The 17,630-nt window shown below is 43.7% G+C and overlaps 2 protein-coding genes across 6 annotated transcripts in view; one reads left to right on the forward strand and one right to left on the reverse strand.

Moving 5' to 3' along the window:
- XRCC6 (X-ray repair cross complementing 6) overlaps positions 1 to 17,630 on the reverse strand; it is a 29,728-nt gene extending 12,098 nt beyond the window's left edge. For 2 of the 5 annotated variants that reach the window (XM_083573797.1, XM_083573794.1), the window contains exons 1-2: positions 1,150 to 1,168; positions 667 to 760 (exon numbers count right to left, since the gene is read on the reverse strand). In XM_083573797.1, coding sequence (XP_083429923.1) covers positions 667 to 745 — 79 coding nt within the window. In that variant the 5' untranslated portion in view covers positions 746 to 760; positions 1,150 to 1,168. Of the gene's footprint in view, positions 1 to 666; positions 761 to 1,149; positions 1,169 to 2,405; positions 2,543 to 17,502 lie in introns of those variants that run through there. The other 3 variants (XM_083573796.1, XM_083573795.1, XM_083573798.1) reach the window with 3 other exon arrangements.
- Positions 3,681 to 15,020, forward strand: DESI1 (desumoylating isopeptidase 1). Its single transcript, XM_083573860.1, has 6 exons — positions 3,681 to 4,128; positions 7,446 to 7,467; positions 7,852 to 7,921; positions 9,213 to 9,322; positions 9,966 to 10,088; positions 12,001 to 15,020. Exons 1-6 carry the CDS (start codon positions 3,696 to 3,698, stop codon positions 12,092 to 12,094), a joined length of 852 nt encoding a protein of 283 aa, XP_083429986.1. The 5' UTR covers positions 3,681 to 3,695; the 3' UTR covers positions 12,095 to 15,020.

The raw sequence follows: 17,630 nt of genomic DNA on the forward strand, positions 1-17,630 counted from the left end.
AAGAGACGACCGCTTTTTCTCAATAGGCTGCCTGCACCCTGGCTCATCATGCCTTTCACTGGTATTGCAGTGGTCAGTGTGTTTGTCTTACCAAGAAACTGCATAAAGCAGCCCACTCTAAGAGCACATAAAGTGACATCAGCCTTTTGCAGACAGTGCTCTCATGCTTTCACCTACCTCTGTACCCACAAAGGCTAAGCACTTGCCTTCTTAAAAAAGCAAAAGCAGCCCAGGTTTCTTAGCATCCTGCACCGGTAATCAAGAGTAGCAAAATGTTAGAAGTACGGTATGCCACAAAGTGTTTCACATATACAAATGCCAGTTAAACTACTGGCTCAGCTGTACTGGTTCCCAGATATTTTCAGTATTGATGTGCTAGATTAGCTGCAAGCTAAAATAACTTTAACTCATCTATAATAAATAATTAGCCCACATAAGCCTATAGACCCGTGGTTCCCAATACACGCCCACAGGGGGGCAATTTGATTTTTAAGGAGGGCAATTCGAGAATGAGTTATTAACAGTGAATGGCCTTTTAGGCTTCTTCCACAGGAATAGGAATTCACTTTTTAAATAATAAGAATTATATTTCACAGGGGCGGGAATCAGGATTTTATAGATGCTTAGGTGGGGCATGGCCAAAAAAGGCTGGGAACCAATTCTTACCAATTGTTTCAACATCTTCATTTTGTTCCTCTTCTTCTTCACCTTCCTCATTTTTGTAGTATGATAGCCAGTCTGCCATGGCTTTCACGTTGTGCTAAGGAGAATGAACAAAGAAGGTAGATATACTATATTACATGTGCTTCCAGGCATCCCCTAAAATCATGACTTTGAAAGGATAAACAGTAGGTGGAAGAAGAGGAATGCTGTTGCTTTTTTCAAGCTGGCAGTCTTACACAGCTGCTTTTCAGCAAACACAAAAAAAGTCCTCAGGCTGTTCATGTATCTCCCACACATAACACTTTGGCCCTGTCTGGCATCCCCAAACTCCATCTCGTATCACAATGGCTCTCTCAACAACAGCCCATGGAATAAAATGAGCTACGAATGGAATATGATTACATCTGTGTCAAATTTACAGTTAAAATACAATACATACAGCACTACTGCAGGGAGGTAATTTGAAGCTTGAAAAAAGTCACTTACCTATCAGTAAATAAGTGGTCTGCCATAGAGAGAGAGAAAAGGAAGAAAATTCAAGTAAGCTCTGTTGTATTCATTTAACCAGCACATTAATCTTTACAGTGGCATGGTAAGAAACTGGCATATTGAAAATAAATCAGACATGTGTGAAGAATCACAACTATTATTTTAAGGCAGTTTTAGACTCTTCACATTGTTAAATACAATGACAGTTGTGGGGAGGGGGACTCAGGAGAAACATATTGTTGCACACCACTCCAGTCTCCAAGCAGAGTGAGATCCCAGTGGTTTCAGATGCTATGCCCAGGGTTAATGTTTCCTTTTGGAAATGAGGCACAGCGGAGATTGTGGTGTCTTTACGATAGATGGTTTATTTACACATATATACAGTGGTACCTTGGTTCCCGAACTCAATCCATTCTGGAAGTACGTTTGACTTCCAAACCGTTCGCAAACCAAGGTGCAGCTTCTGATTGGCCCCAGAAATAATGCTGACAGCCGAAATGGTCATTCAGCTTCTAAAAAACATTCACAAACCGGAACACTTACTTCCGGGTTTGCGACATTCGGGAGCCGATTTGCTCAGGAACCAAGCCATTTGGGAACCAAGGTACCACTGTATAACCAGAGCCTACAATGGAGGGGTTCACTACATTAACACCCCCAGAGGTTATTGTTTCTCCCATAGCTATAACCTTGGTTTCTAGCAGACATCAGCAATGGCTTTCTCCCTGCCTTTTCCTGCAACCTTTTTTCCCTCTAGGTCACAACACAGCCAACTCCCAACTCTGGCTTTTGTCCTTCTACTCACTGAGAGCTGGAGGAAGCGCCCCCACCCATTTGGCCTCTGGCACAGAGCCTCCTCTCCATCGCTTTCTTAATGGCTCATCACCTTTCCTTTGTTCTCTTAACAGCCCAGGCAATTTCCTCATGAGGAAGCTGGCCTGCCTTCTATTTCAACCCTTGCTGGATCCAGGAGTTCAGGAGGCTTGATTAAAATCGGACACCTACTGGATCCAGCAATTTAGGGAAGTCTGGCATCCCCAAACACAGGTCAATATGCACGTGTGTGTGTGTGAACAAGACCTGGGGCCCTACTGTAGGCAGAAATCAGAAAATAAGGAGCTTCCTTAGCTCCCGCAAAGCAGTCCGTTCCCAACCCACGGCCACTAAGTGCACCAGCTCGGGGGCGGCGGCCCCCTCAGACGTGGAAAGGCTGCACCGCAGCAGCAACCAGCAGGCGGGAAAACTGCAGTTACCTGAATTTCCCCGAGCGCCTCTTTCCGTCCCCGACACCTTACTAAACCCGGAATCTGTCAGTCACGCCTAACCCCCGCCCCTAACAGCGCAGTTGTCCAATGGGGAGGGGAAAGTAGGCTGCGCCTTATCCCAAACGTGCCCGCCATAGCCCTGCGATCAATACTCACCATAGACTTTAAAAAGTAGAGATTCACACTGACTTCTCAACTTCGGGCTCCTTTACAGCTTGTTCTCCTCCCCCCTCCCCCCACCTACTTAAGATTGCATATAGTCATTCAAAATAAAATGATTGTTTCGGGGAGTTTCGCTTAGCTGAGACTGGGAAGCAGCGAACCACCCACAAAACCAAAAGCAGCAAGCAAAGGCGAGTGTCCTGCCCTTTCCAACATGTCTCTTGGGAGCGGGATCCTATCCCTATCTACCCACAGTTAAGTCCTATTGAGTTCAGTGGGACCTACTCGCGGGTAAGTGTGCACCGGATTGCAGCCTAAAAGTTTTAAAACATTTTAAAACGCAATGCTTGCAACGTCCAAGGCTTCTATGTACAACTTGAGCGCCGAATTTGAGCTGAAAGGGCAAAACTTACTCTTCCTGTAGCTTGAAAGGTGTCTTGCATGAGAGTTTTCTGAATGAAAAACTAAACCTTCTAAAATCCGCTAACTTGCAATAATCCTGAAGGTTTATGTTTTTAAATTTTGTCCGCTGTATATTGCTTTAACTTAAGCCGCTTGGAGACCTGATGGTGAAAAGCTGGGGTATATTTTTTTGTAAAGAAAGGAAGAATAGCAAGCAGTGAAGGGCCACAAACCACTCTCCTAGACCAAGCGGGCCCTCCCAATATGAAACATGAAATGTAACGGCCTACTTGGCAATTAACAACTCTAAAAAGCAACAACAACAACACCACATCGTAATACGAAATAAATGAGGAAGAACATGAACCCCTGTCTTTGCCGCTACGTGGAATCCTACACTTATTCATTGTTTTCCGTGGGCTGTGCGCCTGGGGGGGGGGAAGAGCCTAAAGGAACCAGGAATATCCATATTCAGACAATGGAATTCGATACTCTCATCTTTCCTATTTCTATGGAACGGTTGGCAGCCTCAAGTTCGCTCGGAGGTCCTTTACGTCTCAGTTACATATTCAAGTCATGCCCCCGCTGCGTTAGAGACCCCGCCCACCAGTCACTATGCAACCTGTTACTGCTCGAGAATGGCTATACGCTCCGCCCTCCTCCCCGCCTCCTAACCAATAGCCCCGAAGAACTCTGGTCACATTATCCTCGTCGATGCCCGCCCACATGGAACCAAACCACGCTCGCCCCCTGGCCCCGCCCCCCGGCTGCCTAGCGCCCTTCCCTCACAGAGGCGCCGTGACTGGCAACCTGGATTCGCCTTGTGGGGGCGGCGCATGCGTGCGGCGAACGCTCCCTTCCCCGCTGCCCTCCTCCCTTCTCCTCTGTCCCCTTCTGTCAGTTGGCTGTCACCCGCCGCAGGAGCAGGAGCCGGGCCGGCTGGGCTCCCGCTTTCCCGGCCGCCCGCCCACTAACCACCGTTACCACTGGCCTCGGTCAAGAGCTTCCTTCCCCGTCGCCCCCTCCGTCCTCTTTCTGTCGCCCTCCGCCAATGCCATGGACTCGCCCCCGATGCTGCACCCGGTGAAGCTCTACGTTTACGACCTGTCCAAGGGCATGGCTCGACGCCTCAGCCCCATCATGCTCGGTGAGAGGAGCCCCGGGAGGGGGGGGGATGGAGAGACGACCCCGTCCGTCGCCTGGGGTTCTGTCAGATGATGCCTGGGGTGGGGGGAGAGAAAGCCTTTGCCCTCCTCGTATTATGTATTGGGGAAGGGGGTGGCTGAAGGCTCAAATGGGAGGGGGGAAGGGGACGGGCAGGGGTCCTACAGCCGCGGGGTGGGGAGGAAGGTGATGTGGGTCTTGATCCTTAACCGCCGTCTGTGTTATGTACATTGATCCTTAACGGGCGCCCTCCTCCTCCCCCGCCCCCCCGCACACATATGTTACGTAAGAGGCTTCTTCGGGGCTTGGAGGGTGACCCGAAGTAACAGGGAAAGTGGTAATTTTACCTGTTCGCAATCCGAACAACTTTCTCTGTTTTCTCGTCCCAAAGGGGAGGTAGAGGGCTGGATGCACAACTCAAAGGTGGAGGGTAGACAGGGGTTACGTTAAGGAACAGCAGCAACTATACCCTTTCAACGTATCAGGGATGATATGCTGTACAGGATCTGCACTCACTTCCAGCGTACACTCCCCCCCCCCCCAGTAGTACGAATCACGCTTGTCTTGTCCGTGTGCGGTAGTGGAGACAAGGTCTGCCCTGCCTCTAGCTAAAGAATTGGTATACGGTATTTGTTTCCCCAACATAGTACCGGTAACTGTCTGAATATTCATTAGGTCCATAAGCATGGAAACCTTTTGTTGCAGAAGTACTATCCATGCACATTTTTGTCTTAATTCATGGAGGAGAAAGCTAGCAGAGGAAGTAAGGACTAGTCTTAGTACTGCACAGAACAGTTAGGAGTTTGTGTCTGGATGAAAGGGCTGCTGGTCTAAATCATTTACTTCCTGGTATTAAGTAGTTCTAGATGCTTAGTCATAACAGATCTAACAAGCCTAGAGTACTTTAACTACTTTGCTATAAGTAGTGCTTTTTATGTAGTTTAACTAAGAAAAGAATATAGGAGCAAAGCATTGGACTGCGTTATATAGTGTTTGAGAATATACTTCTTTTATCACATTCTTAGCTCTCCCTTCTATTTTTTCCTTAAATTTCTATCTCTGAAAGTTGTCCAGGGCACCAAACACCAAAGCAGTAAAACAATACAGTTAAAAATAAACTAAAAACATATTTAAAATGCTTAGAAACATGTAAATCATACCTACACGGCTAGTAATTGCAAAGTTACAAAGAACAGTATTTTTAAGCCATCAAATGCCTGAGTAAACACAAATAGTTTTAAAGTCCTCCTGAATGTTAGCAGTGAGGGAAACAGGCAAAACACACCAGGGAGGTCATTTCATAAAGGGGAAACCCAAAAAGCCCCGCAAAAGGCCATGTCACGGGTCATTCCCAACAAGGCAGCACCATCTTCAAGGGCAGCCCCACATTGCAGGAAGTCAGCAGAGCATGGACAACTGAATCCAGGCTATCCAGGAACAGCCATAACTTGTGAACCATCTGGGCATATGCATTCATAGACAAGAAGCCACTGGAGACTCCAGTGACGGGTCAGAGTCCAGGTGTTCTCCCAGGCTATGAACCTGTGCCTTCAGGGAGAGTGCAAGCCCTCACAGAACAAGTTGTCCACCTAGTTTTTGGAGACAGAAACCGCTCATCCCGCAGCACCTCCATCTTATCAAGATTCAGCCTCAGTTTATTGGCCCCCAACACTACCCAGACACAAGTGTCCAACATTTCTAGAGAGAATTCCTGGACACTTTCAGGAACAACCTGAAGAATATCACACAACCTGAAAGTAGAGTATGATTGCTTTTTGATATTAAAGTAGGGGTATGCAAAATTACCAGAAATTACTCTTTCAGACATGTGCCTGTATGCAGAGGAAGGCTCGCATACAGAAAGCAACATACGTATTTTATACTTTTCTGAACATAATATTGTTCTGCAATTCCATTACAAAATTTACATTTCGCTGCAAAAGTTCTGTTCGACAATAGGTCTGTCATGAATTATGAGAGGCAGGGGAGTTAAAGGACAACATTACAGAGATAGAAGCTTTTCATTTATACATACAGACTAGAAATTTAGAATAATAGTTTGCATCCTAAAATGAGTTAACTTAATGAAGCTCATTGAAGGAAATCTCTACATCTGAGTTTGCACTGTCACTGTGAGCAAGGAAAGTTTCACAACAGATTTAGCCTGCATGGAATATAAGTACCTCCCACACTGAACTCTATTCTACTTAAGGCTGGGCTTTTGTTTTTATACTGCAGACTTATGCAAGTTATTCTGCATTCTTTCCCAAGAAACAGGGGAAGTATATTTGTATGTGATAAATACAATAATTCCTTTTTCCAATAAATCTAGATTAAAAGGAGCCACTAGGTAACTGAATGAGAACTGATTCACACAAATAAGTGATTCCAATTTAATTTATACTGGTTTCAGCTATCTCTGTCTCTACCATCAAGCCAGTACAAGTATCCTAAATCTAAATCTGCAGCCTTGTGTGTTGACACCTACTATGAAGTGCACAGACACAGGACTGAAGCCTCAGCAATATAGGGAATTGGGCAGGGGGGAATAATACTGGGATTTTCCCAGGTTAGAATTTTTTAAAAATGTACTTTCACTGTTGTATTCAAACTTGATGTATTTTGAGGGTTAATATTAAAGATACAGAAACTCCAAACTGCATGGTCAGAAGTGAATACAAAAAAGAGAGGAATAAATACTTTGTCGACTTACATGATTTGTACTATAAGAAAGGTTAACATTTACAATAAATCATGATAGAGTTTTACACATTATACTTCACAGCCTACCCAGGTCCCACCCATAATTTCTCTAGTAATTGTCATTCTAAATGGAAGTGAGAAGAACCACCTTTCAGAAGTTTACAAAAAGTTGCTCTGCCTAGTTATCTGGACATATATGCACTGCAGGCCAGTAACTGCTTGCAAGCCTGGCAAATCTGTAGTCTAATACAGTAGTTATAGGACCGTTTGCATCATGTCTCGTCTTCTGATCTGTTTGTAAAGTAAAACATGTTGCTTTCAGAAATTAGCACTGTGTCCTATTCAGAAAGTCTGAATTCTTCCCCTGTAATCATAAAACCCAGGGATTAGAGCACAAGCTATTCCTAATTCCATCAAATACCAACTTTAGGGTGGGAGAGAACACTATTTTTCCTGCTTTTTCTTTTAGAAAGGCACTGTTATGAGTTTACGCCTAAGCGTATTGTAGGGAAATGTGAATTGATAGCCATGGAAGGCGAGTAACAGATTGCAACATGCAAACTGAGTTGCTGATGGTGCTTTTCTTTTTATATGCAGGTAAGCAGCTGGATGGCATTTGGTGAGTAGCTAGACTTAACATTAATTGATGTTTTCATAGCATAAAACATTTCCACAATTATGTGCTACACAAACTATTTCATGAGTGTTCAGGAAAGTAGCAACACCAAATTAGGCCGTGTTATTAGGTGCTTTGCATGGTCCTTTCAATGCTGGATGGTGGTGCCTCACTTTTTGGAGTAAGGGCTCATTCACATGCTTTCTAGGCATTTTGATTAGGTAAGGATCTGGGTTTTTTTGTTTTTCAGTAGTCTTCCTAAACAGATTGATATAGGACTACATGAGGCTAGGGGCTGCAGGTAACTTTTAGTTTTGGTCATGTTTAATCTCTGGTGTATCTCACTACTTATATGTTTCTACCTGTCTTGTTTGCCACCCCCTTCAGGCACACTTCCATAGTTGTTCACAGGGATGAGTTCTTCTATGGTAGTGGTGGGATCGCCAGTTGTCCACCTGTAAGTCTTGGAACTTCTTTTCTATACCTACTTTTTCCTCTCTTACTTTTCCCAATATTTTTTTGTTGATCTGTTTCTGTATCCCATTCAGAAAAATAGCAAGTAACTGGAATGTTTAGTGCATTATGGCCGGCTCTCAAACATCCAGTACATCATGCTGTAAAGCAAGGGTGGGAAAGCTCCAGCTCGCAGGCTCCTCAGCTGGCCTGAGATGCGATTTCAGCCAAGACACACCCACTTGCCCTACACCTGGTCATATAGGACGTCAGGTGTTGGGTAGGTAAAGATGGGGCTTGAACAAAAGAGACCAGCAGGCACTGCTGAACAACCTTTTTCACAGCGCTTCCCAAGCGGCCAACAGTCAGTTGATTGGCAGAACTTCAGAAATGCTGTTCAAGGTACTTTGCAAGCCCTGTGCTTAGCACATGGAAATCACTCCTCAAGGGGCAGCACAAGCTTCCTCTGGAAAGAAAAAAAAATGCGCCATTTTTAAAAGGAGCATTTATTTTATTTCCAAAGGAAGTTGTTCTATTCAAAGCACTTCAAACAGCCTTCGCTGCAGAGGAGATGGTCCAGTTTTAGGAGCATTTCCCTCTCTGCAGAGACTTCAAAGGGACTCCCTCTAATCAAAAATCAGCTGACTTTTAGTTAGAAGGAGCTTATTTCAAGGTGCTCCCAGTGCCAATTATTGGCACTGAAGGGATATATTGAAAAGAGCTTGTTCTAACCGTTGATCAGCTAATCGTTTTTTACAGCAACTTTCTTTTAACTTTGACATGTGTCAGTCACCTGAAGTCTTTATTATGTCAGGTGATTGACAGGTAGATGGTCCAACCCACCTATTAAAGTTGGTCCATGGTTGGGGGAAGATAAGTATCTAGGCCATCCACAGGATCCAGTTCCCCACCCCCACTCTAAACCATTTATTCAATCAAACTTGGTGTAATTTTAATGTATAGGAAAACTGAAATGCTTTCCTCGCATAGCATACTGAGGTCCTAAGCCCCCACTAATCCACAATTTTTAAAGCTGATTTGTAAGCAACAAAGCAGAGTAGGAATCAAATTTGGTTTATCTTTTTCCTTCTGTTCACCACCTCCAGACTGAGTATGTGTAAGAGTCCTTCTGGAACTTGACTGCTATAAGCTCTTACTAGTGTTTTGGGAAATATGGTAATTGATGTAAGCAATTTTGGGGGGGTGCAGAAATATTTCAGCATTATATATTCCCCATAGGAGACTGGTAAATTGTTCTTGGTGTCTGAATATCCTCCTGCATATACACTTCACAGGGTGGGACTCTGCTTGGGCCCCCAGACTCTATTGTAGACCTGGGATGCTCAGAAGTTTCAGAAGAGCTGTTCTTGGAATACTTGTCCTCATTGGGTGAATCTATATTCCGGTGAGAGAATGCTGCTTTGTTTCTATTCTATTCTGGTGACTGCATGTAATTCCTGTTGATAGGGATGCCCATGCCCCTTCCTGCCAAGCTGCTTCACTGTTGAGTTATGGTTAGTTTAATATAGAAGTGTGTCATAATCTTAAAATGGTAAGTGAGTTCTAAATAGTTTCTGTACTTCAATACACAACTGAGATGTGTATTGAACTGCATGGAGACTGAAGTCCCACCACTCTTTGTGTATTAAAACATGATTTGGAGAAGAAAGGATTTTTAGTGGAGAAGCAGTTGGGGGATGGAATGCTTAACTCATTTCCTGCTTGTAGCCTTTCCATTCCAGATTCCCAAATAGGCAAATATACACTTGGAAGCAAATGAAGAGAGGCCAATTTGGTGCAAAGTTGCAAGCAGGAAACAGGTTAAATATCACCTCTAGCTTTTCCATTTGACATTCCCCCTGCATAGCTGCTCTTAACACAGGTCTGAGTGTTATGGGGTGAATTAGCTTTACTTACACACACACACACACACACACACACACACACACACACAGAGTATATATTCCTGTAATCCCTCTGAAAGAGGTCAGTCTTGCTATATTCATTCATTATTATTCTTTCTGTACTTCTTTTTCTTGCGGTCACAGAGGAGAGGCTTATAACCTTTTTGACCATAACTGCAATACATTCAGCAATGAAGTGGCACAATTCTTGACAGGGAGGAAGATCCCTTCCTACATCACTGACCTTCCATCTGAAGTTCTTGCAACGTAAGTAGAGTCCTCTTTTTTATTACATCCATATTATTGATGCCAAATTTAACAGCCATGGCTTTTCAGGAATACTGAGGACATGGCACAGATTTTACTAACTTGGAATACAGATATACCTTTCAGACTGACTTGCAACCAAATGACACTAAGATCTAAACTGTGATAAACACCCTTTTCCAAAAAAGCAGTCTGCAGCTGATAGCAGTTATTTTGAAAACACAGCAACTGCAGGGCCCCATTCCAGAACATGTTCCCGATCAATATGTTGGGGTTCTGTGTTGGTTTCCTCCATGGCTTCTATTTGCCCCTGGAGGTGATGTTTGCAATAAACAGCACTTTCAGGGAAGGCTATTTGTCACAGGAAACCAGGGCAGGGCCCTAATATGTTTGAGGTCCTTGTGGCTGCTTTTTCATCAAAATAAAAGTGGCTGGTTTAAGCATGCTTCTAAAAAGCATGCTTATTGTAACATGTTGTTTAAGCCTAAGAGGGGTACTATTTCATCTCAGTTAATGTAATTCTCTAAAGAGCCATCACAACTTTTAGGACTTTGGCTATTTTATAAAACAAACAAGTTGTGGGGGCAGGTGGCAGAGAAACAATAGCAGGAGCTCTTACCAAAGTTATTTTTGAAGTGACTTACTCAAAACGCTGTGGAAACATAGCAGTGGCTGGAGATGAACCTTGGACTTCTTTGGACATGAAACTTGTTGGAACATGTGGTTGTTAGTTGCATTAGTTAGGAGTATTGTCAGTTTTCAGTCCTGTCTGCTTTGGGCTAGACTAGCTCATGAGCATTACAAGCATTGCATTGCTTTGAAAAGTACATCTGTGGAGGGTTCAGTGGGTTACACACCCTGTTATGTGTCTAAAAAAAGGTAAAGGGACCCCTGACCATTAGGACCAGTAGTGATCGACTCTGGGGTTGCGGCACTCATCTCGCTTTATTGGCCGAGGGAGCTGGCGCACAGCTTCCGGGTCATGTGGCCAGCATGACTAAGCCGCTTCTGGCAAACCAGAGCAGCGCACGGAAACGGCGTTTACCTTCCCGCTGGAGTGGTACCTATTTATCTACTTGCACTTTGACGTGCTTTCAAACTGCTAGGTTGGCAGGAGCAGGGACCAAGCAACAGGAGGTCATCTTGTCGCGGGGATTCGAACCGCCTACCTTCTGATCGGCAAGTCTTGGGCACTGTGGTTTAAACCACAGCACCACCCGCGTCCCCGTTATGTGTTTAGGCTCATCTAAAACATAGCCATGGAAAGTAGATGCAGCATGCAGTTTGAAACAAATATTCCCCAATATGGCTTGCAATATGGGAGAATGCTGGAACACAATTCTCAGCATATTACATTGCCAGCTGAGGCACAAATGGAGAGGTGCAACACCCCATACCTGTTGCAGTGGAGGCTGGGGCATAACTTTAGGCTCACAGGCACCTGCCACCACAGCAACATGCAGCTTATGTTCTGTGCTCCAGCAGCCAATACTACACTGCAAGCAACCCTGGGGCTCTGCAGTTTGGGACGGCAACATGTTTTTGAGTAATGCACACCAACCCAGACATTTCTGCCGCTACAACCAAGAGGCACAGCTGGTCCACCCCCTGCCCTAAAGGTGGACTTGACAAAGAATTGCTTCTGTGCCGCTGTACTTCTAGGTGTTACAAGTGAGGCCTGTGCTGATCTCCTTTACACTCCATCTGCTTTGCCGATGGATGAAATAGTGGTATGGGCTCGGCTCAGCTCATGTATCGTTTTATAGGAACATCCTTAGTAGTTTGCCTTCATTCTTCTCTATAAGCAGCTTTGTTTTTAATTTTAGTTGAGAACCCGTTTGTGTTCAGAGTGCTTGGAAAACTTAAATTCTCTCTTCCCCAACCATCCCTTATGTCTTTCTTGTGGCTTCAGACCTTTTGGACAAGCTCTACGGCCTCTCCTCGACTCTATTCAGATCCAGCCACCTGGAGGAAATAATTTCAGCAGGCATAATGGACAGAGCTAGCATACCTGGTGGAAAGTGCCTCAATTCACCATGGCATTTACTTTTTAAACTCCAGTGTACCAGATTCCTATCTTATCATTCATGCCAGCGTTAACAGCAAGATGGTGCGCCAGACTTTCCAGGGAGAACATTTACTGGATTGCATGTGATACAATGCTACCGGGGAAAAATGGTCATAAAGTCAAATAGCATATTTACTTACTAAATTTGTTTTTGTCTTGGTTATGTTTGGGTGCTTTTGAAATATCCCTTGCTGAGAAAGTGGAGATTAGGAAACCCATTGCACAACTTAAGTAATGCGAGTGGCACCGAGTATGCTAGTCTAAGCCATTCATCGCAAGACTTGCTTATTTTCATTACCCTTGTTACAGTGTATTTCTGGCAGAAATAACCCAAAAGGTGTGAGCCTTGCAACACTGAAGTTCCTAATACTAACTCAGTGCTAAGCTTGAATGTTCTTTTAATTCTTTTGTAGGAGGGGAAAAGCTAAAAACAGTCACTGTAAACTAATTTCTGTCTTAATTTGATAATATAGGTTAGTTCCTTTATGGCAATAATCTCTACGGTAAACTACTGAATAAATTTCTAATTCTGGGTATGAGTGACTGCAAGACATTCAAGTCTTGCAATACCTAAACTAGACTGGAGACTGTGTATGTTCTCTCCAGTGTCAGGTGAGATCATCCCTGCAAATCATTTTTAGCCCTGTGTGAAGAAAAATGTGTTAGAATTGGGATCTCACCTCCTCAGCAGTCTGCCCATGTTAAACAGAAAAGTATATAAACAGAAAAGTCTGTTTGATTACATACCTTCTATCACAATTATTTCTTTAAGGTAAGACATAGGCTGTTAATTGCTAAATAATAGCTGCTCTGGAATGAAGTCCAAAACCAATATTATCACCCACTATTTAAGGAAGAGAGAGCTTGGTTCTCAAACTAGACATGTCTTAAGAACATGATTGAAAAATATTTGCTTGGACTGACCATGCCATGTTTGTTCAGTGGTTAGGAACTTTTCCCACACCATGGTCTCAATCTGGATCAGGAGCCCCTGCAGCTGCTATTGCAAACAAAGAGACACAGTCGGTCTAAGTACATTTCTGAACCATCTGCTTAAAAGTCACATATAGTCCAAAACATCATGTCTTCCAGATTTTTTGAAGATTATATTTGGAGGGTCATCTATTCAGGAACAGAAGCAAAAGGATCATTCTTTCCTCTCCTTTTCTCTGCCCTGTCTGCCTAATAAAGGCCTTCCCCAAATTCAGTATTATCAATTCATTATCAATTCATTATTGAATATGAGTCAACTCTGAAAGGTCTATGTTCTTTCTTTTTTTAAAAAAAGGCTGATTTCCCACCCTACCCCCCATAACTAATGCTCCTGAAAGATGCACAGTGGAAAGCTATAATTTTCTGTTCATACATGGCAAGAACAGCAGGACTCTGTTAATGCTCAGTCATAATATTCACATGTACCCTAAAATACAGCAGTATTCAATAATTTGTTAATCTAAAATACAACCCTAAACAAGCAGGTAGATTACCATTTGGGAAGGTGGTGTGTATGCCTTTAGGTTGAGGCAGCAGGAAAGGCTACTCTCTTGCCCCATGCCACCACCATTTATCTCTTCTCTGGTATGGAATTCTTCCAATGGCTGGCAGTAAAGGAAGGGATGAAGAGAGTGGTGAAGGAATTGGGCAACCTCCTCTGCTGCTTCAGAACCTTTGGACAAGATCTCCAGATTGCCACCTGGCAACCTCATGTTTTCTGCTGGTGGCATTTTAAACCTGTTTTGATGGCCATTTCTATGTGTGAAGTAGGGTAGCAGTAAATCTGGTCCTGAATGTTCTTTCAATAGATCATCTTCTGCTTGTAAAAACACACTTGTCTCCCCTCATTTATTGCAGTGGATGGGGGTTTGTGGTAGGAGAGAAAAACAGCAAGTCTAGTAACCATTAAAAAACCATCCTGCTGAAGGTTGCCAGAGCACTGAACAGTCTATACTTAAGTTTTTTTCTTCCATTTCTACAACCACAACCAAAGCATATTTATTTCCTACTTGAGTCCATAGAGTTCAATGGAACATACTTTGTAGTAAGCATGTTTTAGGTTTTCACCTTGAGAAATGCCAGCAGTTTGTTTTTACCTTTGTGTATCATAAGCATTCCTTCTATTCCTTCCTACATGCCTTTCTCCAGCTGACTGGTGCATCTGGCCAGTTGGAGAAGTGGAATAAGTCCTGGAACTTACTTGACCACCCTTCCAAGCACTTTCCTTCCCACACTTCAGGAATGTGCAATGTGATCTGGTGTATGTTTACTCAGAAGTAAGTCCCACTGATTTCAATGGGCCATACTCCCAAGCAAGTACATACAATATAGGATTGCAGCTTTGGACATCTTCAGTGGGACTGAAAGTAGTTGATTCCTTTTGCATTATGGAACCTAATTTGTCCCCCACTGCTGCTTCCAGTAAAGAGATGAGCCTGTTTCTGTTCTGTAATGTGTGTGGGCTCTTTCTTCACTTGTGTGCAATAATGTTTAGAGCCTCTGCATCTAGGGAAGTTCTAGAAGAAGCTGCATTTTAGGACATAAATTATCCAGTTGTATCTTCTACCCCCTACCAGTTAACATGGCTGAGTATGGATATTCCATAGTCAAGGGCTTGTTTTAAAACGATTAGACAGGACAGCCATGTTCACACGCAGCATTCCACTCAGTCCCATGTATTTATAAAAAATGAAACATGTATATGTGTGTAAATGGATAGATACACTTGCAGCCTAAACTGGCTGACAGTGGGCAGGGGAACCTGAATCCGCTCTTGTATAAGAGCAGAGTCTTGGTCCAAGTGATGGATCTGTCATTTCTGGGGATTCCGTTTTGCCATTTTATAATTAAAATAAAGCCTTTGCCAGAAATGAGTGTGGTCTCTTTCGTTTTTTGTTTTATCATCACTGTTCCTGTTTACCTTGAAAGATAATAGTCTGGAATGGTACTGTACTATACAAGTCATAGCATTTATTATATAATTATTAACCCCCGTCACCCTAAGGTCCCAGGGTGGGTTGCAGTATTAAAAACATTATTAAAAACAAATCAAACCAACAGTTTAGGGAAAAGAGCAGGGGTAGAGTCTACTACTCCCATCATCCCTGGCCATTGGACATACCATCTGGGACTGATGAGATTATCTAGGCCTTCTTAATAGGAAGATGCTTATCTGGAAAAGGAGGTAGAAAAAAATTCCACAACTCAGAAGGTAGCTATAGCTCCTAATTGTTTCCCATCATTTGCAGAAGAGGAACAATTAGAATGAATTATGAAGAGCAAATACATGCAAATGTAACATGACAGTGCAGAACTTGGGGTATTTTAGCTCTGAATTTGTTGCATGCATACATACATGTGGAATAACCCAAAACCTTAGAATCTAAGGCTTGGACTAAGGGAGCTAAAGCTCCAGTCTCATCATATCCTTCATAAAATATTCCTGATGCACCTAAGATGCCACAGTGGAGGAACTCAGTGCTCTTCTAGCCAATATAAACATGGTACAAAAGCTGTGTAAAGAGCTACATAGTGGCCCAAGTAGACTGAGTGAAGCAGAAAGATTATGACTGACCAGGAGATGAACATAATATTAGCAATAAATTTGTCACAACTATGACGGCTTTAAAATCCCAGCTAGGTAGAATGTCATTTCTTACAATACATTACCATTAGGTGGCACCAGCAGGTGCCTATTCTTAGTTCTTCAGACCTTTAACATACAGTGGTGCCTCGGGTTAAGTACTTAATTCGTTCTGGAAGTCCGTTCTTAACCTGAAACTGTCCTTAACCTGAAGCACCACTTTAGCTAATGGGGCCTCCTGCTGCCACCACACCACCGGAGCACGATTTCTGGTCTCATCCTGAAGCAAAGTTCTTAACCCGAGGTACTATTTCTGGGTTAGCAGAGTCTGTAACCTGAAGCATATGAAGCCTGAAGCGTATCTAACCCGAGGTACCACTGTATTGGGCCTTAAACTAGAAGTTACACACGTTTGCATGGGAACAATATTCCTACTTTTAATAAGGAAAAGTAGCTTCAGAAGGCAATGGTTTTCAGTGGACAAGAAGTGTGGGTGGCTGGCACGCCATCTATGGGGAGCTGAGGCCCCCCAAAAAAAATTCAATGAGGGGGCCGAGCCCCCTAAATATTCCGCAGTCAGTCAGGCCCCATTGGGCCCCCCCCCACAGCTGCAACGGGCTTTGTCGGGCCCTCCCATGGCTGCAACTAGGCCCCATTAGGCCTTTCGGAGGGTGCACCAGGCCCCATTGGGCCTCCCACCATGTGACATCACGTGCACCACACACATGATGTCACACACACGCACTGGGCTCCCCCCAATGTTGGGCCGAACCCGGCACACCTGGTGGGTGGTTAAATCTTTCCATAGATGCCCTTTTCCTACTGCCACAACACCCTCCAGCCTACTATCTGTTTACACCAGAAGTAGCTAATGTGTGAACTCCTGACTCATGTTGGGCTACAACTCACATCATCCCTGACATGCTAGCTGGAGCTAATTGGCGTTTAACAAGCTTTGGAGGGCCAAAAGTTTCCCATCCCACTGTGCCGCTGATTCCATTTCTGTCCTGCCTTGTAGGCAAGAGACTAGAAGGACTGGTCCCTCAAATGATTTAATCTAATCAAACTAAATTTACCCACTGCCTCTCCTGATGTACATACTTTAGGCAGACAGAACTGAACATCACCTGCATATTGATGTTCTCTCTCAGTGGCTTCATATAGATTTTTAAATAGCACAGAATCTTTGTGAGGCCCACAGCAAAATGCTATGCAGTTCCCCAGAACTGCCTTTTGGTACCAGACACAAATGGAAACAGAAACACCATTGTGCCTCCTACTGCTAATTCATATGACTACTTCAGGAGGATACAATGATAAATGAAATCTAAACCCACTGAGAGGTTCAGCAGAATCAACAATTGCATTTTCCCTGTGTCTATCCCAGAATAGGGATATCAGGATAACCAGGGTGATTTTGGCACCAAAACCAGACCTGTAACCTGCTTAAAATAGGTCTAAAATCAGTTTCCTCCAAGAGTCCTAGAATCATATATGGTCAACACCCAAAAAGGGGGGTATTAGTGACCATAATTAGTGATAATTATTAACTTCCTCAAGGTTAGAGGTTTTTTAAAGGAATGGTGGGGCTACTGCTTGCTTCAAGCGGTATTAGCTTATCTTGTTGCTTTTCCTCTGAAGCCCAAAGCTCATTTCCATTGCCACCGGCATTTGTATTGCCTAAAGTTAGGTAGCTTCTCCCAGATAATATCAGCCCATATTATGATCTCTGGTCTCAGCAGGAGGTGCAAATCAAATATCAAACTCACCTCTCAGCTTCTGTTCTCTCTTGAACATCAGAGAATTATGGTTGTGATCAAAGGAAGGACGAAAACCGTATCGCCTTCATACATCCTTGCACAAGTTCAGCCTTGGTAAAGGTGGTAAAATGGCTGTG

The sequence above is a fragment of the Podarcis filfolensis genome (assembly GCF_964270895.1).
Source record: "Podarcis filfolensis genome assembly, chromosome: 10".
NCBI classification, from domain to species: Eukaryota; Metazoa; Chordata; class Lepidosauria; order Squamata; family Lacertidae; genus Podarcis; species Podarcis filfolensis.